Source organism: Ceratotherium simum, chromosome 16 (assembly GCF_057802395.1).
Source record: "Ceratotherium simum simum isolate JZ-2026a chromosome 16, ASM5780239v1, whole genome shotgun sequence".
Taxonomy (NCBI): domain Eukaryota; kingdom Metazoa; phylum Chordata; class Mammalia; order Perissodactyla; family Rhinocerotidae; genus Ceratotherium; species Ceratotherium simum.
The window spans coordinates 28,061,524-28,088,212 of record NC_141915.1 but is presented as its reverse complement, the minus strand read 5'-3'; the positions used below and the strand labels follow the sequence as shown (position 1 = coordinate 28,088,212).

The 26,689-nt window shown below is 39.9% G+C and overlaps 1 protein-coding gene across 1 annotated transcript in view; it reads left to right on the top strand.

The window, feature by feature from the left end:
- VMP1 (vacuole membrane protein 1) overlaps positions 1–13,742 on the top strand; it is a 121,665-nt gene extending 107,923 nt beyond the window's left edge. Inside the window, exons 11-12 of the mRNA XM_004434795.3 lie at positions 10,130–10,232; positions 11,339–13,742. Of these exons, the coding sequence (XP_004434852.1) occupies positions 10,130–10,232; positions 11,339–11,482 (247 nt within the window). The 3' untranslated portion in view covers positions 11,483–13,742. The remainder of the gene's footprint in view (positions 1–10,129; positions 10,233–11,338) is intronic.
- Positions 13,743–26,689: the final 12,947 nt, after the last annotated feature.

The window sequence follows — 26,689 nt, the reverse complement described above, 5'->3', positions numbered from 1 at the left end:
ATGATTCCTATACTTGATTCTCTTTGACTTTGATCACTGTGAAAGAATCATAAAAAGTTATGGAAGTATGAAACACAAATATTTGTATTAACTGAAAAAGGATACATAGGCTTTAAGACCCCAGCTGCTGAGACTGTGTTGATTTTAACATAATCTTCTGCAGTTTAGGTAGAAAACCCCTTTCTTTTCATGTCTTCTTCATGGAGTTTGTTATCTTCCTTTTGACTCGTAAGTTTTCTATTCATTTTTTATAGATATTGGGAGGCAGCATTAAAGGTTAAAGGAGGAACTCTGGAATTAGACTGTTAGATGAGAAATGGATGTTGTATTAGGAAGTTGCTATCAACCATAATTAGAACATTTCTATAGAATGACGAAAACTAAAACACAATTATATTGGATTACACAGCATTGTTGGGTAAAGGAAAAAGCCGACCAAGGTCATGCCTGACACATTTTAAGTGTTCTATAAATATTTGTTGACTAAATGAATTCATTCATTCATTACTAGGAGAGACCTCTGTGTATTTTAGGCTGAGGGAAAAACTCTAGTAAAAAGCTAGAATGGAAAATACAAATGAAAAAAGGAAGGATGTGGGTTGGAATTTAGCATTTAGTAAGCACCCACTGTGCCAGATGCTTTACATATATTTTTACTGAAAATGCATAACAAAACCCGTAAGGTACTATCACTGTGTAGATGGGGACTAAAACACAGAGAAGTTAAATTTATATAAATGGTAAAAGATGAAGGGGATAGGATCAAAAGCCTGAGTGGATGGATTATCCTCCTTAACCACTTCTTCCTTCAAAACTGGAGTGAAGACTCCAAGATCACTTGAGATAGAGAAGAAGGGACATTGAGGGAGCCTACAGAAGGCAGTGAGGTAATCTGCTTGAAGTTGGAGATTTTGACGAGAGTGCCAGTTTTTTTTTTGTTTTTGTTTTTGTTTTGTGGGGAAGATCAGCCATGAGCTAACACCCATGCAAATCCCCCTCTTTTTGCTGAAGAAGACTGGCCCTGGGCTAACATCCGTGCCCATCTTCCTCCACTTTATATGGGATGCTGCCACAGCATGGCCCGACAAGCGGTTCATCGGTGCGCGCCCAGGATCCAAACCCAGGCCGCCAGCAGCGGAGTGCTCGCATGTAACCGCAACGCCACCGGACCGGCCCCTAGAGTGCCAGTTTTAAATGGCTGCTTTGTGAATTTGATAGGGAGTCATCATGAATTTTTTCTGTTCAGGCTCCTTGCTGAAACTACTTACTACCGGTGTTACTTTGAGTGAAAAACCTACAGATTTTCGTTCTGTATCTTTAAGTGCATTTTTTTCTTTCTCATCACTCTTCTGGTTTAAGTTCATTGAGGGCAGAGATCATGACTTTTTTTTCTTAGTTATCTACTGCATTTAGTGATTTTTCTGCCTAACTAATGGTTGGAATAGCTAGATTGTTCTTAGGTGAGATTGAACTCCAATCAATACTGTTACTTTTTTTTTATCCACTCACCTTCATGCCACTTTGAATGATCTAAAGCTCCCATGCCATTTCACCTTAAATTTAAAATTCTGCAAACTATTCTTTATTTTGTGTGTGTGTGTGTGTGTGTGTGTGTGTGTAAGGAAGATCAGCCCTGAGCTAACATCCGATGCCAATCCTCCTCTTTTTGCAGAGGAAGATTGGCCCTGGGCTAACATCCGTGCCCATCTTCCTCTACTTTATATGGGACGCCACCACAGCATGGCTTGACAAGCGATGCGTCAGTGTGTGCCCGGGATCCAAACCTGGGAACCCTCCGGCCGCCGAAGCAGAACGGGCGCACTTAACCGATACACCACCAAGCCGGCTCCTATTCTTTCTTCTTGAACTTTGGGTCTCTGGGTCCCTGTTGCTGATTTCATCCTTAGAACACTCAGTGGGTCTTCAAGCCAGCCACAGATTGATTTGGCAACGTATAAAGCTGCCACCAGCCTGTCATTTTCTATAACTGAAATCAGTTGATTTTTAACAGGGTTTTGTTTTGGCAACCAGTCACTTTTTCTTGGTTCCTGTAGATCACTCCTTTAGCTCTGGCCTCATTCATTAACATAAATGCCTGCCTGGCTCCTACTGCTCAAGTCTGCATTCTGAAACGAGGTTTTGTTTTCAAAAGCTTCTCTTTAATGATAGCATATTTCAAAGAGTAGCTGCTAATTATAAGGAGGTCTTACCTCCATTCTGATTCTTATAGAAAACAATTCCAAATGTTCAAAAGCAAGGGCAATTGCGAATTTTTTCTTTGAAAGACGCCTGTGATAGAAATATGCTGTGAGGCAGCAGCAACAATACACCTGATGTTTCTGGATAAAGCAGTGGTCTTCCTTCTACACAGCTGCTAAGAAATGGATGGTGTCATGTGTTTATAATACCACTTAGCACACAATGGACCAACTTGAGTACAAAAGAGGTTTTAATCATTTGAAAGGGGCACAGATGCGAATGAAATTCAAGATGTTTGAATCTCAGATCCTGAGGTTGAATCACAGCGAATTTTAGACGGTGTCAGAGACTATCAACCAAACTTGTATATATGAGAAAGTCCTAGATTTTTTTAGTGTAGTGCATAATTTTCATTCTGAATTTCTTTTATGTTGGGGTACTCTTTCAAGATCCTAAGATGTAAAAGAACTTGGTTTGGGTGGGCTGCCACATTTCAGATCCAAAAGCAAGTAGAATACATCAGTTACCAATTTTTTCTTATAATATGAGCCTCAAAGATTCCGATTCTCCATTCAGTTAAATGAAAATTATAACACTTTCATTCCAGTCACGCAGGATTACTGGCTCTCATTTTTACTAGGTTAAAAATAAATTGATTAGCACCAGTTCATTTACTTGTCATATTCCTGGGTTAATTAGGTATCAATTTGTTTCTCTTTTTTTTCTTTTTTCTTTCTCTAATCTCTGAGGACTAGAAGGCTATAAATATTAATGGGAGTCAGCATGATGGCCTTTGACTTCTTCAGAAAGATTGCATGATAAACTCTCCTCCCTGCCCCCCTTCTCCAGAGCAGTCTACCTTAGGAGGAAAGACAGTTTCGTTTGGAGGGCAATCTGTCATTGTTGAATCAGGCCAGGAGTCTGAGATCCATTCTGAGTCACTATGAATAGAGCTCTAGTATTGGTTGGGCCCCAGGGAAACTGGTGGTTAAATACTGTGAGAATCTTTATCAGACAGGAAATGACAACTCATTAAAATACTAACCGTTAAGCCTGTTTAGATCACTGCCCAGGGGGTGGAGAGGAAAATTTAACTCTACAGTGTTTGAGTAAAATGTGCACATTTCTGAAAACAGAGAATTAATTATAAGACTGTTATCAAGAAAAGGAATTGCCAGTCCTTCTTGTTACAGAACTTCTACCATACTGTCATTGCCTCTTTTGTACAGAAGACAGATCAGCATGTAATGGCGGTGAGATGGGGAGGGGCTTTTATTTCATCCCTGAAAATATACCCTACTAGTACCTTAATTGTAAAATTCAATCTCTTCAGCAGAAGAGTCTGTTGGCTTCGGTGTAGAGGAGGACCATTTTCTATTTAGAGCTCTACTCCTTTGCTCCTGGGCCAAATCTCAGTTGATAGAAGAACTCTCTGGAGTCAGAGGATAAATTGGATTTATTGATTTACATACAGTGATCCTCACTCAATCAAGAAAATTCTGAATACCTTGATATTCATTTGAAACATAATTATAAGTTTGAACTGTGGGCACAGGGTTTCAGTCTCTTGAGGTTTGGCTATCCAGAGCCTTAAAAACCCTCTATAAAGTGGCCCATTAGAAGGATGAGCAAAAAAGAGACATCCAGTCTGCTGCTTTGTAGAAATAGCTTTTTTTGCTCTGAAACATTACCTAGGAGTCCTGCATTGAGTTGGTCTGCTAACTAAGCCTTAAGACATATTTTACCTTTTGGGAACAAGATATAATATTTGTACCCCTTGCAGTTTAGCTTCATGGTCTAAACCAGTGGTCTCTACCATGGGAGTGGGACTAAAATAATAGAACTTCCATTTATATTTATTTTCATCTTTGTTATTTTCTTTTTTGTATATTTTTTGTAATATATGTAACATTATTATGGTAGCACATATATATAAAAGTTATATGGCTATACATACATGGAGGATATAGGTTACCATCAGTCTGATTGACACTCCCTCAATCCCCATGTCAGAAGATCACATATCATGGTCTACAAAAATAGGCTAGGGGAATAGTGGGAGTTCCACATTATAAAAGGGGCTTACAGTGGGCATGCTGCATTTCATTGTGTTTTTTTCTATGCCCCATTAATCAGATTTACAACTTATAATTCCTAGTTTTAACTAAACTAACCCTCACAAAACAGACAGGTGGCTTAAAAAAGTTCCTATAAACAAACAGTAGAAGTAAGATAATACTAATAATGCACTCATAAGGAACAGCAAAGAAGTTGCAGCATTGACGTTTCAACCTGTTCCTAGTATATATCTATAGAAATCAGCCAAAAAATTTAGAAATTATCATTCTTGATAAAGAACAAGTGTATAATATGCCTTGAAATTTTCATTAATGATAGCATGAAAGCCATCATAATTAGTGACATTTAAAGTAAGAATTTTCTAAATTTAAAAAATTTCATCTTTATTTTATCCTTTTTAATTTGTGTTTGTACATTTTACTATTTGCATAGGTAACATATACATATGTCAAAAACGATTGCAAACCATTGGTCTAGGCTCCCCTGCCCTTAAAAGCCGCTTTTGGTGCTATCAAAAAGTACCAGTTGTCAGTAGTCTACTTCAAAATATCTCTATTATGCTTTCTGAATTATAGCAGCAGTAGAATTGATTAAACCCTTCTTGGGGCTGGCCTGGTGGGGTATTGGTTAAGTTTGCACTCTCCACATTGGCAGCCTGGGGTTCACAGGTTCAGATCCCGGGTGTGGACCTACGCACCACTCATCAAGCCATGCTGTGGCGGCCTCCCATATACAAAATAGAGGAAGGTGGGCACAGATGTTAGCTCAGGGCCAATCTTCCTCAGCAAGAAAAGAACATTGGCTACAGATGTTAGCTCATGGCCAATCTCCCTCACCAAAAAAAAAAAAAACCTTCTTTTCTTTTAATACTACCTGACTTGAATCTTATTCCAAAAACATTTTCTCCCATTTATAGGCTTTCAGAGGTTTGACTAATCACACCCTGAGAATGTTAGACAAACAGTGAAACAAAGGTAAAACACCATTGTGCCCACACTTTTTTCTAAGAAAGATAAAGGCTTATTACACTATAGCCTTACTAGGAACCCATGTCACCCAGTTATGTTTTCAGGAAAGCCAGTATAACCTACACGATCACATTAATGCTAAGATCCTCAAAAAAGTGGTTAAGAAAGAAGCTGAACCTATATTAAATAAAAAATTTACTTTTTTGTACCTTTTTAATTCCCTTAGGCATTTCAACTGCCTTTATATAGGCCCCGTGTAAACAGGGCTAAACAATAAGACAAACCAATTTTTTTTTAAGTTCATGTTATTTCTATATTATTAAGTACTATGCCCCAGTTTTTTGATGGCACATAGTAACAAAAAACACACACTTGGTTGGAAAAATCTAAACAATCGTAAACAGGAAAATTTCAGGTCTTCTAATGGCAAGTCTTTAGTTTGATGACTAACTATCTGCATGATGGAGAAGAGATTCAAAGTAAATCAGATGGTGATATTTTTATATCTGGTGAACCAATTTGTTTGAGGGTTACACAGTTTGAAAGGAGTCCTTTGAAAACAGGAATAATAATGACCGATGAATTTTTGGAATGGGTGTTTGCTTGGGACTAACCAACAAATGAAAACTTAAGCATTGTGAAAAACTGAAGTAATCACAGCACCCACTCTCTGTGCAACCTCTGCTAATTGTCATGCTTCCTCTGGAAGATTTTCTGGCTTTTGTGGGCAAAGAAAATAATGCAGACCTTTATTTATAATGAGTCAATATGGGGAGAGCTTAAAATATAGATTTCTTATCAGATAAGTGATTTCCAGAAGCAGAGTCACATATGTATTAAAAACTATAGAAAAATAATAGATTTTGTTTGCATATTGGTCAGGGCTCTTAGAATTTTGCAAAGAAGTTTGTCTTGTTTCTGCTTTAACACATACTTAGGTATGTAAGCATGGTAAAATATTGTTCTCATGAAACCACTTTTGAGCTCTGGGTGAGTTTGGACTTTTGTGTTTTCTTTACTTTTTTTCCCCTCTTTTGTTTGCATTTTCTGGGGGTTGTTTTCTTTTTTTGCTTTATTACAATTAGTAACAAAAGTTCAAAATTTGCCATGAGAGAAGTTTGTTGGAAATGTTTTTTAATGAATTATATTATCTGAAAAATGTTTCTGTGTGCCAAGAAAATAAATATCAAAATATTGCTATCCACATTGCTTTTTCTACCCACCACGTTGAAGGTCTACAGCAAGGAAAAGCAGATGAGATCAATTTTTGTCTTTTTCTGTTTTATTTTTCTTTATTTAAGGCTTTCTCATCTAGAGAAAGTGGCTATTTACAAGGCTGGTTGAAGCATATTTAAGTCCAACAGTTGACTGAAAAATAGTTCTGTGTGTGTTCTTTATCCTCCCACTTTATGTTCTTCTATATCACAAAACTGTAATACTTTGAACTTAATCAGCACCTAATGGCAGATGGAGGACTTCACCCACTCGCTATGGGTTGAGATGAGAGTCCTTAGCCAGGTGCACAGGGTACTCTGAATTTAATGGCTTTCAGAGAATGGCATTTAAGCTATTTCCTAAGCCAACTATAAAAAGCCACTGAACCGTATGCAAGTTATTCTTCCTCTACCCCCTCCCCTAAATCCCCCCAATGTATGTACCTTAAATTAATGTTAAATGTCAGATGGACTCTTCTGTCTGCTGCTTGAAAATAACTTGAGTGATGAGGTTGTGTGCTGGTATTATTGTTTGCCTTAAATGCATGTTAGGAGTGACAGCTGTAATTTCAATTTTTATCTAGTCCATTACTAAAATAGCTTTAGTGTTAATTAAGAAAACTTTAGTATAAGAGTGCTTTGTATAAGCTGAGACATCTGTGGCCTAAGTCATTGTTTATAATAAGAGATAGAGAAATGAAAATAAATTTTGATGACTATATAAAAAAGATTTAGAGGATCTGACAAATAATTGGTTATATAACACTTAGCTAGATTTCAAATATATTAACTTTATTAGATTTGTTCAGATCATGTGGCATTTATTTGTTCTTGATAGTTTTAGTTAATATATTGCTATAAAAAACTTTTTAACTTCTCTATTTTCAACTGTTTTCCTAGTCTGTTATTAGAAACTGCATAGAGACATCTCCCATCCCACCACCAAAAGCTCTCCAAAGGATTTAGTAACACCATAGCACCTTGAAAAATTAATCTCAACATTAGCCCAAGATAATTCTTGGACAGTTGCAATATTCTCTATCAGCTAAAGTGTAGCTCTTAATGGACTTAGAATAATGGCAAATCATTTATCTTTTCAAATTATTTTGAAGGGAGTCTAGAATGATTGTTGCCAGTCCCTTCTTCATGCCCCTCAACAACAACAACAAAGTAGAACCTTTCTAACATATGGGTGTTGGTCCGTAATTTTCTCTTTAAATAATGGCTTGACCCTGGGGCCCAAGAATGATTTGAGGGAAACCGTAAGCCATGTTTCTGCTCAACTCCAGTCTGAAGTTAGAGGTCTGAAGAAAGAATAAGGCACATATAATGGAATCCAGCTCTTGGAGGACATGAAAAAGGGAATTTTCATGTCATTTCTTGTATGACCTAGCTGTCCAAATTAGCATACAATCATTTCAGCCTTTCTAAATAAAAGGTCTTTTTAACCTTCAAAAAAATAATGTGTACAACTATGACCTACAGCTATCTACTGGGGCTTTGGGGAGAAAAAGGGGGGGAAAAAAGGGAGGAGGATTGGCAATAAATGTTAGCTCAGGGCCCGTCTTTCTCAGCAAAAAGAGGAGGATTGGCATGGATGTTAGCTCAGGGCTGATCTGCCTCACACACACAAAAAAATAATGGCTTAACTATGGCTATCCTTGGGAGTTTAAAATAATGACATAGGGTATTGTCGTTAAGGGTGAAGGAATTGATTTCTGAAGGAAATTCTTATAAATCTGCAGTCCTCAAAGCCTATCTTTTTCCACATGTATTTTACTGGAATTGTGTTTTTACATTTATGTAATTTATTTCAAGTGTAAATGAATGAGCTAATTGCATTCTCTTATGCATTATATAAGGAACTGCCCAAGGAAAATTTCTCTTCTAAAGAGAAGGTTTGTACTATTGTTGCTCCTTTGTAGTCAGTCTTTACTGATACACAGCAACATAATAGCTCAGATGCAGCTCTTCTGGTTTACCCCACTAATGTAAGGCCACTGAAAAGTCTATGAGAGAGAGACTGAGACTAAGACTGTAGGTTAAGAGACTTCACCCTTCTCCATCTTTGATGTCTGTCATATGGGTCTTCTGGTCTAATCAGTGCAGCCACTGCCTCTACTACTTATGTCTATTCAGGGCTTTTTACATATCCTTCCATATTCATTAGAGGACGTTTTTGACAACCTCACCCCACACTGATTTGTCCTTTCTCCCTGCATTTCCTTGGGAATATACCTTCTGTACCAAAAAATTTAGTATTGATTTGTAAATTGTTTTGTTTGCAAATCAGTTCGTGTGTGTGTGTGTGTGTGTGTGTGTGTGTGTGTGTGCATTGAATCCTCATAATGACTTTAAGTTCCTTGTGGGCTTGGACTATTTCTTGTAGTTGTTCCCCCCCCCCCCATAGCACTGTTTACAATATTGGACACAAAGTAAGGCCTCCATTAAGTGTTTGGTGGTTGATAATTAAAAGGATCAAAGAAAAGTGTCAGCCAGGAGTTATGTATTTTTTAGCTTCTGGTAAATATAGTAGCAAAAAATTTCTCTTCCTCTACTCCTCTGCTTTTTATTACAGAAAGCAGCAACTGAATTGTTCTAGAAAAGAGGAGGTGAAGTTAATACTTAAAAGGGAGAGCATTAGGCACTGTTACAAATACATAGTGAAATACCTTTTGCTAGCCCTGGGAAAGATATTGGGCTCGTTTACCTTTTAGCCTGGTTATGACAGATGAGAAAATAAAGGGTACAGAAAATAGAATGTTTGATTTTCTAAGTTGCCCCAAGTTACCATTTTAAAAAACGCCTGCAAGCATTTCTAAAACAGGAGCCTGGTAGCTACAGTTGCCAAACTGGTTTAACAGCGCTGCCTCTACGTATTCTGGGTGAGAGGGAGCTCCGAGTACATAAACTTATCAGAGATCACTATCCCAATCATCTCAGAACAAGTTGTTTAGTAATGTACTGTAGTTTCTGTGCAAACCATCTACCATAAACCACGAAGTGATTCAAGGTTCATAGTTCCTTCTTTGTTCCTTTGTTAATCACTGACTTCTGACTAGTGGGAGGTGCCTCCCAAATTTGCTAATGCATTCTTTTTGGATAAGGATGACGCACAGATTGTCCTAATAAGGACTTAGATTGAGAAAGGACCGCCCCCTCTGAGAAGATGGGACAAGTCAGAGAGAGGGCGGGCAGTTTCTTTTTCAACTAGGGATGACACAAGCATAAGTCATTTCCTTATTAATCGGTTCAAACCAGTTCTTACAGGAACTGGTGGTGATAAATGTGGGACTTCTCAGAAGTCATTCATTTTATTCTTTGTACCACACCAGTGTGCAGCATCAGCTGAGCTGGCCTCACTCTGAGGACGAACTCTTCTGCTAGAGGGGGCTCCGCTCCTAGATTCTCCCAAACATGTTGGTGGGAGAGATTTTTCTCCTTTAAGGAGATGAATTTTATTACTAAAAATCCATTAAAGGATGAATTTTATTCACTAAAAAGAGTTAACAGGATTTCACCAGCTTTGCTGATTGTTGTATTTTTTTCCTCTTTCTATCCAAGACTTGCTTTTTGAGTCCAGGCGGTAAGTGGATTTTTCTTTAACATTTTTCCTGCTTTTCTTCCCAAATGTATCTTTTTCCTTGGGTTGCTGTACCCTGCTTCCAGTGCTGTCCCCGGCATAGGTCCATCTCTGCAGAAGCCATTCCAAGAATACCTGGAGGCCCAGCGGCAGAAGCTTCACCACAGAAGCGAAATGGGCACACCACAGGTGAGACTTCACTCCGTTTTCTTCTCTTCCCCACCCCCACGGTTTCAGGCCGAAATTACATTCACTGCACTCACTGGCATTTTTAGGCAAATAGAGTGAGGTTTGTTTGTCAGTCTTAACAGAAGTTGAGGCTCTGTTTACTTTCTACTGGGAAATTTGGCTTTGTCTAAATCAGAAAATATAACTTCTATTTTATACATCTCCCCAAAACAAGGGTAGGAAAATAATAGGTCTGTTATGTAGAATGAATTAGTGCCTTGATCTTAAATGATTTATTGACAAGTATACTTCCCAAGTAGATTAAAAAGTTAAAATTTATAGCATAACAAAGTATTGGACTTATTGAGGTCATTTGAATATCTCCCTTCATTTTTGCTCCATTTTTCTTTTCAGAGGTGGGAAGATCGTTTTTTTTTTAATCAACCAAGGCTCTTAACATAGCTGAACTTAAAAACTTTAACTTAAACTAAGCCTGTCTTTTCTGTAAACAGTTCTGTGGCAAAGGGAAGTGACTAGAAGAGGATGAGTAAGCAGTAACTTGAAATGGGCATCTTGAAGGACGCATGGTTGTTTTTTTTGCCATTTCTTTTTTTATGGTTTTACACTGCTTATGTGGCCCTTTGCTGCCCTCAGTTGACTAAACATGACTTCAGAAATAGATAGCATTTATATTTTAAAAGCCACTCCCAATACTGGAACAAGAATATATAGCTATCTTGACACTACTCTCTACAAGTAGTAGAATTTAATCAAAACTTTATTTTTATATAGTAAAGTAGAATTTAATTTAAGATAGTAGAATTTAATCAAAAACTTTTTTATATAGTAAAGACAAGATGACCTCACATTTGTCCCATTCTAAACTATATGAATCAACATTGATTTTATATGTAACAAAGTGAAATCTTAATAACTGGGTGTAAAAAGGCCTGAATATAGATTTCAAGGTAGCTGGAGATGTAAGACTTTTTCATTTTTAATTGTTTAGGCTTTATAGATTATAAACTCCCAGTTCTTACTTTCCTTCAAACATTGTGTATGATTCCCTTTTTGCTACTGAACTAATGAAGTGTTTCTCGTGGATTGTTCTGCCTCTGTTCTTGCAGGGAGGAAACTGGTTGTCCTGGATGTTTGAGAAGTTGGTCGTTGTAATGGTGTGTTACTTCATCCTGTCCATCATTAACTCCATGGCACAAAGTTATGCCAAACGAATCCAGCAGCGGGTGAACTCAGAGGAGAAAACTAAATAAGCAGAAAAAGGTTTTAACGGCAGAAATTAGAATGGATGGGTTCTGCCTTAAATTGGGAGGACTCCAGGTCAGGAAGGAAAATTCCCTTTTCCAACCTGTATCAATTTAAAATTTTTTTTTTCTTGAAAGCAGTTTAGTCCCTATTTTGCACGGACATACTTTTCCTTTGTGTGTTAAGGTAAGGTATCCACCCTCAATTGGTGGAATGTGATGTTCAGCAGCAGACTTGACAGAAACTGGCCTTCTATTTGTTACTTTCAAAAGGCCCACATGGTACAATTAAAGAATTCCGAACACCAAAAAAAAGTTCCTAAGTATGTTAAATATGTCAAGCTTTTCAGGCTTGTCGCAAATGACTGTTTTGTTTTTCTAAGTCATCAAAATGTATATAAATTATACTAGATTGGATAACAGTCTTGCATGTCTATCATGGTAAAATTTAATAGGCCATCCTGCCCAGCCCTTACTCTCCCACCTTCAAAACAAGGCCATTTTATGATGCATTACACATCCTCTTTGGAAGCTGATCTTTAAATTTCGAGACAGTATAAGGAAAACTGGTTGGTGTCTCATGAATGAGCTGACACCATTTTTTATTCTGTATATTTAGAATGAAGTCATGAAAAACCTTTATAAATACATCTTGATCATTCCAAAATTGTGTCCGTTTTCTTGAGCGTTTTGATTTTTCACTTTCTTTTAGCTTCTACCAACTAATGGCAGCCTTGTCAAATCCACCTCCAGCCGTAATTCCTTAAGCCTTCATTTATTTGCATGAAAGAGCCACCACCAAGGCATTGTTTCGTTAGGCTGGAACTGGGCAGCTAATTACCCACTGCTGAAATGGCACCTTAGGGACTGGCATAGCGAGGGGATTTCTTGCTTGTGAAAACAGGAGAAATGATAGTATACAAATCAAAGGACACTGAAGAGAGAAATAACTTTTTTTAAAACTGCACTGTCTGATATCTGTGATAATTTTAGCTCAGCTACATGTACTCTGGTTTTAATAGACAGAAATTGACTTGTATATGTAACCTAATTTTCTCTCCTTCTAGTAAGTGTTTTGTTCTTATGTGATTTTTCCTTTGGGATGTTTCTGGTTGAACTTGGTTGTTTTGTTTTGCTTAGGAGGAAAATCAACAATTTCACTTTTTTCCCTTAGGAAAATTGGTACTGACATTACGTTGAGAGTAGAATTGGGTTTAAATCTCGACAGGCCAGAAACACCTGATTTGTTTCATCAAATCCTGCCTAAATGTCTGCTTGTTTTGCCTACCGTCGTGACATCTCCATGGCTGTACCACCTTGTCGGGTAGCTTATCAGACTGATGTTGACTGTTGAATCTCATGGCAACAGCAGTCGATGGGCTGTCTGACATTTTGGTATCTTTCATCTGACCATCCATATCAAATATTCCCATTCAAACATTACCCAGCATCATGGTTTATGATCAGAAACTCGGGTCCTTATGTCTAGAAGCACTGAATCTTTTATGCCATGATATTGCAGCAGTGTCAAGAAGATTTTATGGAAAATTGGGATAGTCACCATGACCACAGCTAAATAAATGAAGGACAAGCAACCTGCCTTGGGGTTGAAAAGGTTATTACTTCTTAACAATCTTTTTTTTTTCCCGTCCAGGGACTCTCTGACAGTTATGACTATTACCTTACTTGAAAAGCAGTACCCAAATGCTTTAATTTAAATAGATTCACATCAACCGACAATTTTTTAGATTCTTTAGGGTTAGCCTGAGTTTCTAAGTCAGCTTCCAGCCATGTTTCATCTCCTTCACCTGCATTTTATTTGGTGTTTGTCTGAAGAAAGGAAAGAGGAAAGCAAATATGAATTGTATTATTTGTACTAAATCTTTCAGATTTATTGGTAAATTTATTTCAAGGTAGGGTATTAGAAAAAGAAAAACTTTGTTTCTTAGGCTGAAGGTCTCAATGAATAATACATTTGACTTACGATCACAATTTGTTCACTCCTTCAAATGAATTTACTTTGAAAACAAAGAGCAGCTCTCCTTTCCTCCACTGAGCAGATGATCCTGCTGGATTCCTGCTGGAGCAGTATGCTACCCTTCTGTTCCAGTGGTTGGTTTCTTCCTTTCCTGTATCCACCAAAGTGGACATAAACAGCTACATGATCCCAAAAACATACCCAGTTAATTCCAGCTGACGGGAGACCAGAAAATTTGTAAATGGATGGTTTGATATTACTGCAAATAAAAAAAGGGCCTGGGAATTCTGATTGCATCTCTACTTTACGTCTTATTTTATGCCTTAAGTATATGCAGTGTTTTATGATACAACTCAGTGAGTGCCAAGCAGTACAATGCAATACATCAGCAGTTTATACACTCAAGTGCTGAGGAGCAGCCCCCTTAAAACAATTAACATAATGTGGAAACATGCAGTGTTTTCTGTGTACTCTATATACATAATCTGGAGTGTGGGGCTTGGAAGAAAGGGAGATTTTTACTTTCATTTGCATAAGGGCAGCTATTCCCACTCTCTAAAAATCCAGAAAAAGACGAGGCCACAGTGAAGTTTCTGAAACACAACTATTTAATTGAGTAGGTAGTGGCGAGTGCTCCTATGTAAAGACGCTCAGCCCGTGTTCCCAGTGTGCTCTGTGCTGAGCATAGCTTCAGTAGGACAGCATAAGGCTTATCTCCTCCACTAGTCACTCAGCAGTGTCTTCACTGAGTACAAATAGTTCATTAAGCTAAATAAAATAACCAATTGCCCTCTTGTACCCTCAGGCAAATTGTGTTTTGACTGACCCATGTGTAATGAGCTCATAGAAGTTCCCAACATTTTAGTATCAAAAAGCCTTGCCATATATTTTGAAACCTGCTTGCCCCCGTGTGCAATAGTCTTCTGTTAATGATGGTTTAGGTTTCTATCTCGTAAGTGACCTCGAGAAAGTTTTTGACTCGGAGCCTAGGTTTCATTTATAAAAATAGAGATGGGGGCTGGCCCCGTGGTGTAGCAGTTAAGTTCTCTCACTCTGCTCCAGTGGCCCGGGGTTTGCTGGTTCGGATCCCAGGTGCCAACCGACGCACTGCTTGTCAAGCCATGCTGTGGCGGCGTCCCATATAAAGTGGAGGAAGGGGCCGGCCCCGTGGCTTAGCGGTTAAGTGCGTGCTCTCCGCTGCCGGCGGCCCGGGTTCGGATCCCGGGTGCGCACCGAGGCACCACTCCTCCAGCCATGCTGAGGCCGCATCCCACGTACAGCAACTAGAAGGATGTGCAGCTATGACAGACAACTATGTACTGGGGCTTTGGGGGAAAAATAAATAAATAAAATCTTTAAAAAAAAATAAATAAATAAAGTGGAGGAAGATGGGCACGGATGTTAGCTCAGGGCCGATCTTCCTCAGCAAAAAGAAGGATTGGCATCAGATGTTAGCTCAGGGCTAATCTTCCTCACAAAAAAGAATAAAATAAAATAGAGATGGCCAGGAGCCTGGCCCTGTGGCCGAGTGGTTCAAGTTCCTTGCACTCTGCTTCGACCACCCTGGTTCGAGGGTTCGGATCCTGGGCGGGGACCTACTCCACTCACCAGCCATGCTGTGGCGCTGTCCCACGTACAAAGTGGAGGAAGATTGACACAGATGTTAGCTCGGAGTGAACTTCCTCAGCAAAAAAAAAAACAGATGGCCAGGTTGTCTTAAGGATTAAATCAGATAAAATGTAAAGTACTGCCATATATGTTAGTGTATTCCCAGTTTTTACTTCATCAAAAACAGAGCATTTGATACACATGCAAGAATTTTACAACATTGCATTTACTCCAAAAATGTTTTTAAATGCTGTCAGCATATACACCCTTGTTTTGCAATAGACACACTCTGTCTAAAGAAGTGAAAACAAATCCAAGATACAAATTAATAAAGAGAAAAGCAGAAATTAATGGACTAAGGACTTGATTAATAAGACCAAAACGTTTTTAAATGTGATTCTCCGGGTAGCCTACTTAAGGTACAACTCACAGATACTCAAAATTTACTATGAAATGAAAATACTTTTCTAACCACCCCACCTTAAAATGTTGACGTTTTCTAATTTCTTTTTATTATAAAGATAGTTAGTACTAAAAAATCTGGAAGGTAAAAGGAACATTCATTTTTAATACCTTATTAGAAATGCTCCATCTAGAATATCCAGTGAGATTTGCTGGATGTAAATAGATTTTAAACAGTAAAAAAAAAAATTGATTTGGTGGCATGCAAAATCTTCATCAATAGACCTAAAAGTCTCATTCCTGTTAGAGAAACACAAAAAAATGGTTTATTTTATTCATAAGTAATTAGTTATTAATGTTCTCACAGAAAGTTAAAACAACCTGAGCAGGGGTTTAATAGCCATTTTTGAAAGCCAAGTGTCATTCGTCTCTAACTCACATTGATCAAAGCTTCTCTGGTATTCACTAAACATGGTAAATGAAATGCTACACAGAACTGTTCCATTTGAAGTGTTTTGTTCCCTTATCCTCAAAGACAACAAGAAAAGAAAGGACATAATGTACTCTAAAATTCTGGTATCAATTGAGTCATTCGTGTCTGGTAGTCAGGGGCTTGGGTTCCTGTCCCTCCCTTCCCAAGAAGGCCAAGAGGTCACCTGAGGTAACGTATTTGCCTAGGGGTGAGGTCTTGAATTGCAGCAAATAACCTAGATGTATTTGCATATTTAACCACTACTCATAAGAGGATTAACACAGAAACCTGTTCTGGACAGCTGCTTACTCACTGCCTTTAGAATCGCGTGGTGCTGGGATAGGCAGGTGCCAACTGTTTGCTCACTCTCTTTGACCTACTAGCCTTGCACAGTTTGCTGTGTGGGTGTTGATACTACTAAATTAAAAGAAAAAAATTTGTTTTAGATGGCCCCCACTCTCCACCCAAACACCCTGGATTCATGTGAGATCTGTGATTCTAATTCTGTAGTGGGAGACTGGCCCAAACTGTGGCCCAGAGAGAGTGAGTCAGTTGTAAGTGGCTGACTGACTCAATGGGAACAGAAATGAAATGCAGCTTAGAGGGTTTGTCAGCCAAATCCACAAATGTGTGGCTTTTTGAAACATTGGACATCTGTTCCTCTTAATTTAAAATAAACTTTTTTAAAAAGCACAAAGTTGTTTGGCTCCTTGTATCTTGGTGTCAGCAGCAGTTGCTGCTCTTACTTAGGAAGCCTAGAATCAAAGTTAGAAATTTTGTAATCTTTAGGGCACACTTCAGAGAGGGAGGAACTGACTTGCTTTGGGAAGGGAAGAGATGATTTTACAGTAAAGAGTTTGGAAATCCCCTTCAGGGGTAATCAGCCCAGGTGTTCAACCCATTTGTTAACCATTTCCAAATGACTCAAAGGACGTAGAGGGAGGGCTTGGACACACTCCAGCACTATTTCTACAATGTAGTCTTTATTTGCATTGGAAACCACATTTCCCGAATTCTTCAGGGGAAGGCTCTGGGTTATTCTAGGCATCTTTGACCAAGAGGGACCCCTGAGCCACCTATCTAAGTTAACAGTCCCGGCCTTTTGAGTTTCCAGGGAGGAGTATTTACAACTTGCTTTGATGGCCTTCCACTTAAAGCCCTTTGAGGAAAAGCCTTGTTCATTCAAGGAGGCCCTATAGGCCACTTTTCTCTCCCCCTACCTAATCCCAAATGTGGCGTTTCCCTTTATTGCTGTCTATCCCCTTTAGGGGAGAGCATGAGCAGTTTTTTCCTTCAGGTCACTTTTGACTGGCCCAGCCGGACAGCATTGCTTAATTGTGTCCCAGTCTGTTTCCGATGGGAAAAAAGGTTTTCGTGGAGTGAGGCAGTTTGGGATTTGAAAAGAGGGACGGTTCCGCCTTTCCCTGAAGGTGGGGAATGACTGTTCAGATTACTGTTGTCTTCCTTTGGCTCCTTACCGGGTTGTGTTGGAAACAAAGAGCAGTTCAGGTTCACTCCTCTTGGCAGTAGTGCTGAAGCCCAGCATACCACGTCACCCGAGAACCATGTTGTTCTCAACCTCTTTTCATTAGTTAAAAAGATGAAAGCCAGAAGTAGCCAGAGGAGGCCTTTCTCTGCCTTTCTTTTTTCAGTGCACCTCACAGCCTCATGAGAGTCAGTTTCACTTGAGTGACGGTCCTAAATCTCTTACAGCAGCCAAACTTTCTCTACCTAACCTCACGTTGTTTGGCCATACTCTTGAGGCTCTTCAGACACCTCTGCTCCATTCTGCCCATTGCACTAGCCCCTTCCCACTCCCATGTCCCTGCCATGGCATACTCTTTGTACACAGCTACACAACACCGGCAATCACAACACCTGGGAGATTAGCTCCCAGGAACCTCCTCCAGGTACAGTGCCCTGTACCAGGAAGCACAGTGGATTACTATTAACTTTGATAATGATTGCCTGCTTGCTTCGTACCAGGCACTGTCTTCGGTGCTATTTTACATGTATTGTATTTAATCATTAAATCCTTAGAACAACCCCATGAAGGAATTAAGGTAGAGACGTTCAGTAATTTGCTGGAGGAAGCAAGGAAGTAGCCGAGTAAGGATTCAAAGCTAGGCATTCTGGCTCTTAGCCACTCAGTTCTGCAGAAAAGTCCAGTACAAAAGTCCAAGCTTCTGTGTACTTGTTTGATCTTGTGATCACAGGTAAGTAAGGAGAAAGAAAGACAACAGAAAATCAAGGCCACAGGCTAAAAAGTTTTGCTGTTTAAATAGATGAGCAGCCTTTGTGCTTCCCTATATCACAGGGTTGGAAAAGCCAGCTCCATTCTTAGCCATCCTGTGTGGGCAGGTTCCCAGAGTGGTGTTCACTATAATTATGATTACAAAGCAATTTCTCTTTGTACAGACCTTTTTTCTTTTTCAAAGCACTTTCACATCTTGAATTTTATTTGATCTTCATAACAACCCTATGAAAGAGTTAGAGCCAGTTGTGGCACTAGTCACATTAGGCAAAAAATTTTTTTAATTCATTTTTTTAAATCTCTACTGGTTTAGGGTACTGTGGGGAAGGGACAAAACTGTTGAAAAAATATCTTCCTCCAGGAGCGTACAGTCTTCTTGGGGGTATTATGCATATATGCAGATAACTACAATGTAGAGTGAGATGAATGCCAGAAGAAAAGACTTGAGAAGAGGGGGAGAATTGCTGACTAGGAAGGATCAGCAAAGGTTTCATGAGGATGTAGCATTTGAACTGCCAGGTAGGGGTGGGGAGAGGGAAGGTATTCCAACTAGAGAAAGCCCTGTGAGAGAGACCCCGAAGGTGCAAGTAGGGGAGCTATGTGTCCAGTAGGTAGAAGAGACAAGACCAATGAGCTATCTAAAGTCAGTCCACTGGGCCGGCCCTGTGGCTTAGCTGTTAAGTGCGCTCACTGCGCTGCTGGCAGCCCGGGTTCGGATCCTGGGCGCGCACCAACGCACCGCTTCTCCAGCCATACTGAGGCCGCGTCCCACATACAGCAACTAGAAGGATGTGCGACTATGACATACAACTATCTACTGGGGCTTTGGGGGGAAAAAATAAATAAATAAATAAAATTATACAGTCCACCTACCTCCTCTGTTCTTCTTTGCCTAGCCCTGTTTTGTTTCCTTTACAGTACCTACATAATTCACAACTAGTTTGCCTATTTTCTTGGTTTTGCTCTGTTTCCTCCACTAGAACTGAAGTCCCATAAGGGCAGGCACTGTTGTACTCTCCTTTGTTTTCCCAGAACTGTGAGCCTACCTGGCACTTGGTAGGCTCACAGTGAGTATTTGCTGAATGAATATTCCAATAGTCCAGGTGAAGCAGCAGTGGAGATTCAAAGGCAGGTAGGAGGTGCTATCTAAGTAGAATCCAGGGTCCTGGGCAAAACGAGAGTAAAGGAGGTGGAGTAAAGGTAAAGAAGGAACCAAAGACCCCTGAGAAGACAGCAGTACTGACTGATCACCGAACCAGGAATATAGGAGGAGGAGCAAGTTTGAGGGAGAGACGCTATTCTGTTTTGAACATACAGAGGGAAGATACTGATCAATAGAATGGTGGGGCTTACTATGCTTCTGTATCTCAGGTTTCCTAACTTCTAAGTTCCTAGTGAATGTGCTACCCATTAGACCACTCCATAACTTCTCCCTGTCAGAGAATAAACTGGACTTTTTCAGAAAATTCTCTAGAGTAATATGTCCTCTGTACTTTCCCATAGGTGATTAAGCCTTGACTTGTTATGTAGCACTATTCTTGAAGAGGTGGCACTGTGACTTGACCTTGGGGCCACAGGAAACTGCTTTAAAATTTCTCTCCCCAGTTGTATCCTGCTTGCTTAACCAATGGCTCCTCCCTAGGAGAACTGGGAGGATGGTAATTCCTGGATAGATTGTCTGTCTTTATAAGGAGAAAAGTTTGGCAATGTGATTTCCTGTATATTTCTACTGGAGTCCAAGATCCCAGTAATGCTAGCCTAGACAGCAGTGGCAACCACCTAGAACCCAGATGTCATAAGTATTCCCAAGTAAGTGCAAGGGCATCCTCCCAGCTGCCTTTGCCAAGCCAAAAGGCAGAATCACCGCTTTATTACACCTTCTAGAGCATGTGGTCAAGGCGGCTTTCCATTTGGCTGCTTTGGTGCTGGGGTTGTTTACATGTCTCACTAAATGAGTTATGCTTATTGAAGTTGGCTGGGTAGGAGTTCAGAATAAATGACATATGACCACAATTATACCACTCACCAGAAGCACCAGAGTTCAGAAAAGGAGAGATTTGCTTGTGTAATAATCCTTTGGAGAAGAGAGGTACAAAACGTGAGTATTCCACTCTCAAGTGGGTGCAGTTTTCGAAGCCTGGGTGAACTGAGGTGTCACCGGCTTTCTGATGGAATCAGACTTAATTAGATGCCTGTCTGGTAAAGCATAAGTGTGGGAGTGCTTTGCACAACTTCAGGAGAAGAAAAAAGCTGAAAAACAGTGCTTTTAGAAAAAAATCAAAGAAATTTTCAGATGTTCTGCATTTTCTTCTTCAAAAGTAAAGAATCCATCTGAGCATAAAAGACATCCCTGGTCTCTGCAAGGAGGAAGTAAAAAGTTCTTTCATACACAAAAGCTTTCCTACTTTATACACTTCTTTTTAGGCGACTTCCAGACGTACGTGTATGTGTGTCATATATTTATTAGTCTTCCCTGGAGCAGACAATGTTCATTAGAAGAACATGTTGAGACAATAAGACCCCAAAGTTAGTCTTTTTGTGTGTGTGTGTGAGGAGGATCAGCCCTGAGCTAACATCCATGCCAATCCTCCTCTTTTTTTTTTGCTGAGGAAGACTGGCCCTAGGCTAACATCCGTGCCCATGCTCCTCCACTTTATATGGGACGCCGCCACAGCATGGCCTGACAAGTGGTGCATTGGTGTGCGCCTGGGATCTGAACCCAGGCCACCAGCAGCGGAGCATGCACACTTAACCGCTATGCCATGGGGCTGGCCCCCCAAAGTTAGTCTTTAATTTCTCCCTTCCTCCTCTGCTACTTAAGGAACCTGGAGGATCCATAGTTCCTACACCCTCTTTATGTGATAGTTTATAAAACAATGATGCTGCTTACTGTTTCCACCCCTTCTTACTGCCTTCTAACTCACTTGACTTATTCCTCCATTCTTCAGTCTGTCTCTAGGTGTTAACATCCTTTTAAAAATCATTTGAGTTACTATCTTTACATTGGCGGTGGTGGTTGTTTTTTGTTGTTGTTTTTTGCTTGAGGAAGATTCACCCTGAGCTAACATCTGTGCCAATCTTGCTCTATTTTATATGTGGGTTGCTGCCACAGCATGGCTGACGAGTGGCATAGGTCCGCACCCAGAATCTGAACCCGAGAACCCAGGCTGCTGAAGCGGAACACGCCAAACTTAACCACTATGCCATGGGGCTGGCCCTTGTATACCTTGGGTTTTTAAAGCTTTTTTTTTAAAGAACAAAAGAAATGCATGATATAAAAAAAAAAAGAAGGAAATCCCCTGAGAAATTCACTCCCCCAAAGAAATTACTAGGAAATCTAGTGTGTATCCTTTCAGTCCTGCTAAAAAATGCTCTGAGTCTCCCATTCTTCTTGGTCTTGGGGGCCCGGCAGTGGGGAAAAGCAGGGGCAGGCAGGATCACTGGGGCATGTCTCTCATCTGTATCTTCCGGGGAGTGACAGATTGCTCCATCCCTGTCCTTACTGAACAAAATCAGACATGACCATATGGACAAACAGATGTGTTTTCTGTAACAACATTCAACAGCCCTTTCTGTCTTCCTTGGCTACTACAGCACACCTAAAGGAAACAGTGGAAGACGAGGCCAAACGTTGGATGGCTTAGAATTCCGGGACCAGGAGTTTAGATTTTAGGCAAGACTTACAAACAAAGGCAAGTCTTCATTCTCTTAACGTATTGTTTGAATTTATATTGTCTTAAATGGCTTTTAATTATATAAGATGGCTTCAGAGACAAATTTTTTTTTTTTTTTTAAAGATTTTATTTATTTTATTTTTTCCCCCCAAAGCCCCAGTGGGTAGTTGTATGTCGTAGCTGCGCATCCTTCCAGTTGCTGTATGTGGGACTCGGCCTCAGGATGAACGGAGAAGTGGTGCCTCAATGCGCACCCGGGATCCGAACCCGGGCCACCAGCATCGCAGCGCGTGCACTTAACCACCAAGCCACAGGGCCGGCCCCAGAGACAAATATTTTTAAAGATTTTATTTATTTATTTTTTCCCCCAAAAGCCCCAGTAGATAGTTGTATGTCATAGCTGCACATCCTTCTAGTTGCTGTATGTGGGACTCGGCCTCAGCATGGCCGGACAAGCGGTGCGTCCGTGTGCGCCCGGGATCCGAACCCGGGCCGCCAGCAGCGGAGTGCGCGCACTTAACCGCTAAGCCACGGGGCCGGCCCAGAGACAAATATTTTTAATTATATTTATATTTCCAGGTCCTTAGTTTCACCTCATAGTTGTGAGATCTGTTGCTAATACGTGAGCTTTAAGGGGCTTCACTGTAGACCTGTAGTTTTGCAGCTTTATATCTCTTCCATGGTTTTTTAGACATTTATATTAATCTGTTCAGTAAACATGGAGTCTCTACCATGAGCCAGGCATAGGCTTTGTAGCAAAGAATATACCAAATGGGGAACTCCTTAAGGATGGGGCTAGGTTTAACTCATTTTTTTACCTCCCTGTCCTAGCAGTGTCTTTCCTTGCAGGTGTTCAATGGACGTCTGTTGAATTAAGCTCACATTCTGCCTCTTTCATGTTGTTCACATGAGCGGAGCTTAAGCAAAGGCCTCCTTTTTCAAAAAGGAAACTCCCATCTTTTGCCTTATGTCATGTTTCTTACTATCACGTTCCCATGACCTCTCACCTAGTAACGACAAGTGTCGTTCAACTCCAGTTTCTACAATTCCCAGGACTTTGCTCCAGAAATGTCTAGAATAGACCTGTTTAATAGAAATATAATGCAAGCCATATATCTAACTTAAAAAATTTTAGTAGCTACATTTTAAAAAGTAAAAAATGAGTATAACCAATTTGAATAATTTATTTAATATGTCTGAGGTATTTCAACTAATTTAAAATATTAATATTTTACATTCTTTTATTCATATTGCCTTTGAAATCCAATGTGTATTTTACACCTATAGCACTAGCCACATGTGGCTAATGGCTACCTTATTGGACAGCATGGGTATAGAATCTTTGAATTTTTGTGTACTCACCATGTAAATAATTAAATTCAAACAGGACAAGAGAGCCATAAAAGTATCCATCTTATAGGCTCCATCATCGTCAAAGGAGATAAATTCGGGTAAGACAATTATTTGCTAAATGACATGTAATTTAGCTCACTATTTCATTTTAAGCTAGTCTTAGATTTTTTTTTTTTTTTGCTGAGGAAGATTCGCCCTAAGCTAACATCTGTGCCAATCTTCCTCTATTTTGTATGTGGGACGCCGCCATAGCATGGCTGACAAGTGGTGTAGGTCCGCACCTGGGATCCAAACCTGTGAACCCAGGCCGCTGAAGCAGAGTGCACTGAACTTAACGACTACACCACGGGGCCAACCCCTATTCTTAGATTTTTTCGTCGTTAGGTAAAGTCCATAATTCAAAAACCATCAAGTTTTTTGGAAATGCTTGTAAGCTATTAGCAGTTCTTTGGGGGCATCATCAGTTCCCCCACCTTCCTTTTCATTTCTTCCTGCTTCAGTGGCTCCCTAGAGTCTAAATGATTAGGATTTTCTACCTTTTCCCTCTTCCCCCTTGAATGCCATATCTTCTCCAATACTGACCTGACACTGTGTTCTCCAGAAACTTGAAATATTTACATTGTTTATCTTAACTTCTTGTGCAAGCATTCCTGCTGGTGGAAATAGGATTCCATTTATTAATAAGGCTAACACTGCATCATCTGAGACATTTCAGAGTGTAGAAGTAGGAAGTTATGTAGTTAAAAATGTAAAGCTAGATTTTTTAGCTCACATTCCTAAAACCCATGGGAAACAATGTAATTGATACAGATGAGCAAATATCTCTTAAATTAAATAACTGATTATTTGCCAAAAATGACAAGTTAGTGAGTAAAGCCATATTTGGTAGGTAAGTGGAAGGACAAGAAAGGGTTGACTGCCAAACCTTGGGCTCATGGGAAGAGAACAGTGGGATGGGAACATATGGAGCATGTTTTAAAACAAAATTTTGGACAAGAATTCAAGTGTGATAAACATGGTGCTCAGGAAAAGAATCACTGGTGTGTACACTGCGGAGTAGAGTCACAGAGCCAGCGAGAAGCTGTTTCAGACAAATTTAAAGCCAAGACTAGAGCTCCCAGCTCATCGTTCTTTCCCTTGTTCCACATCTTTCCTGTAAAAAAGTTGGACATGGACATGGGCAAGATAGTAAGCAATATTTAGGAAGCCAGAATTGTAGCACCACACATCCAAAGAAACTTAATTATGTTGTCAGCTTCATTTAGACTATGTGGTATTGATCCCTATACATCTTGTTCAGTGTCTGGCACTGAATAGATATTGGTTGAATGAGTGAACTGACTTAGAATAGTGAATTGTGGGCACACTTACTGAGTTCCATGTGATGGGTTAAATAAAATAGAAAGATATTGGGGCCAGCCCCGTGGCTTAGCGGTTAAGTGCGCGCGCTCCGCTACCGGCAGCCCAGGTTCGGATCCCGGGTACACACCAACGCACCGCTTCTCTGGCCATGCTGAGGCAGCGTCCCACATACAGCAACTAGAAGGATGTGCAACTATAACACACAACTATCTACTGGGAATTTGGGGGAAAAAAAAGGAGGAGGATTGGCAATAGATGTTAGCTCAGAGCCGGTCTTCCTCAGCAAAAAGAGGAGGATTAGCGTGGATGTTAGCTCAGGGCTGATCTTCCTCACAAAAAAACAAAAAAGAAAGACACTGCAGGGCCGGCTCCGTGGCTTAGCGGTTAAGTGCGCGCGCTCTGATGCAGGCGGCCCGGGTTCGGATCCTGGGCGCGCCCCGAGGCACCACTTCTCCGTCCAATGCGAGGCCGAGTCCCACGTACAGCAACTAGAAGGATGTGAACCTATGACATGCAACTATCTACTGGGGCTTTGGGGGGAAAAAAATGAATAAATAAAATCTTTAAAAAAAAAAAAAAAAAAAAGAAAGACACTGCAGATAGACTGGATAATACTGGGGGGAGGGGGACCGAAAGCTAGAAACAAGAGGGAATGAATGGGAGGAAACAGGTTCTACAGTTTAAAGAGCTCTTGAGAAAAGCACAAATGGGGGAGAGTGAAAAGGCTTGAAATAAGCAGCAGTTTGAATTTACACTGTATTCCCTGCCCATAGGGGTGCATCCTGGCTCTGTGGGATAATGTCTGAGTGACAACATAGTATGCCAGTTACCCAGTAATCTAAGAAATTACATATCAAAGCTTCTGGATCTCTATGCCCAGGAAGTTATGATTCTAATGATTGATTATTTTCTCCACACAAATCAAGGTACATTTCCAACGCCACCCCTTATCTTGAAGCTTTTGCATCAGCTTCTTGTGTTAATTTTTAAGTTAAAATCACAACTCCCTTAGCAAAAATTTTATATTATTCCCAATAGACAAGCAAAAAATATTTTCCATGTTAATGTTTAAAACAAGTTTGCAAATATTTAGGTATCCACACATATCAAATAATGCAGTTGTGGATCATAAAAAAAGGGTTAACTCACATAAGTAAATGGACACACAGCTCTGTCTAGTTGAGATTTACTTCTAATATTCACCCGCCATTGATTTCCATGAGTTGCCAAATTAGAAATATACTCGTCTAGGGCCGGCTCCGTGGCTTAGCGGTTAAGTGCGTGCGCTCTGATGCTGGCGGCCCGGGTTCGGATCCCGGGCGCGCCCCAAGGCACCACTTCTCCGTCCAACGCGAGGCCGAGTCCCACGTACAGCAACTAGAAGGATGTGAACCTACGACATACAACTATCTACTGGGGCTTTGGGGGGAAAAACATGAATAAATAAAATCTTTAAAAAAAAAAAAAAAAAAAAAAAAGAAATATACTCGTCCCCCTTGGTACCTCATGAATTCCTTTCTCAAACAAAATGATGTCAATTTATGACTTTCTTTAAGCTTAACTTCTAGCAAGGTTCCTCAGAATCAGCTTAACTCCTGGTGAGATAATTCAGTTACAGATCTGCATTAATGCTGGTTTAGTTTGAAAAATTGTCTCAGTCTTTGGATCTCTTCAATGCTAAACAGTTACTTTTAACTTTGTTTTATAAAAATTATGATCTAATTATTTTTCAAGTATACTTGGGTTAACAAAATGCAGCAGTGGGGTGTGCCTTTTAGCAGCTCAACAGACCACTTTTTACATTCCTTAGAAATAAGATATGGTTTGGTATTTTAAATCATAGCAACAGTTGATAAGAAAAACAGCAAAAAGGTAATCATTGCCATATGGAAAGAAAAGGAAGAAACCAGTGAAGTTGTGAACTGTCATTTTTCCATATAAAAATAAGTTACCACTGGTAGATTTGGCAGAAGGGGCAAATGTTCCTATTTGTTTCCCATTTAACATGTGCTAAGACATTGCATGTGATGTGTTGTATTGAAATACACCATTCCCCTCAAACTCAGTTGCCAATTTCCAAGTATGTTTGTCCTTCTGAGTGAAACCCACATCT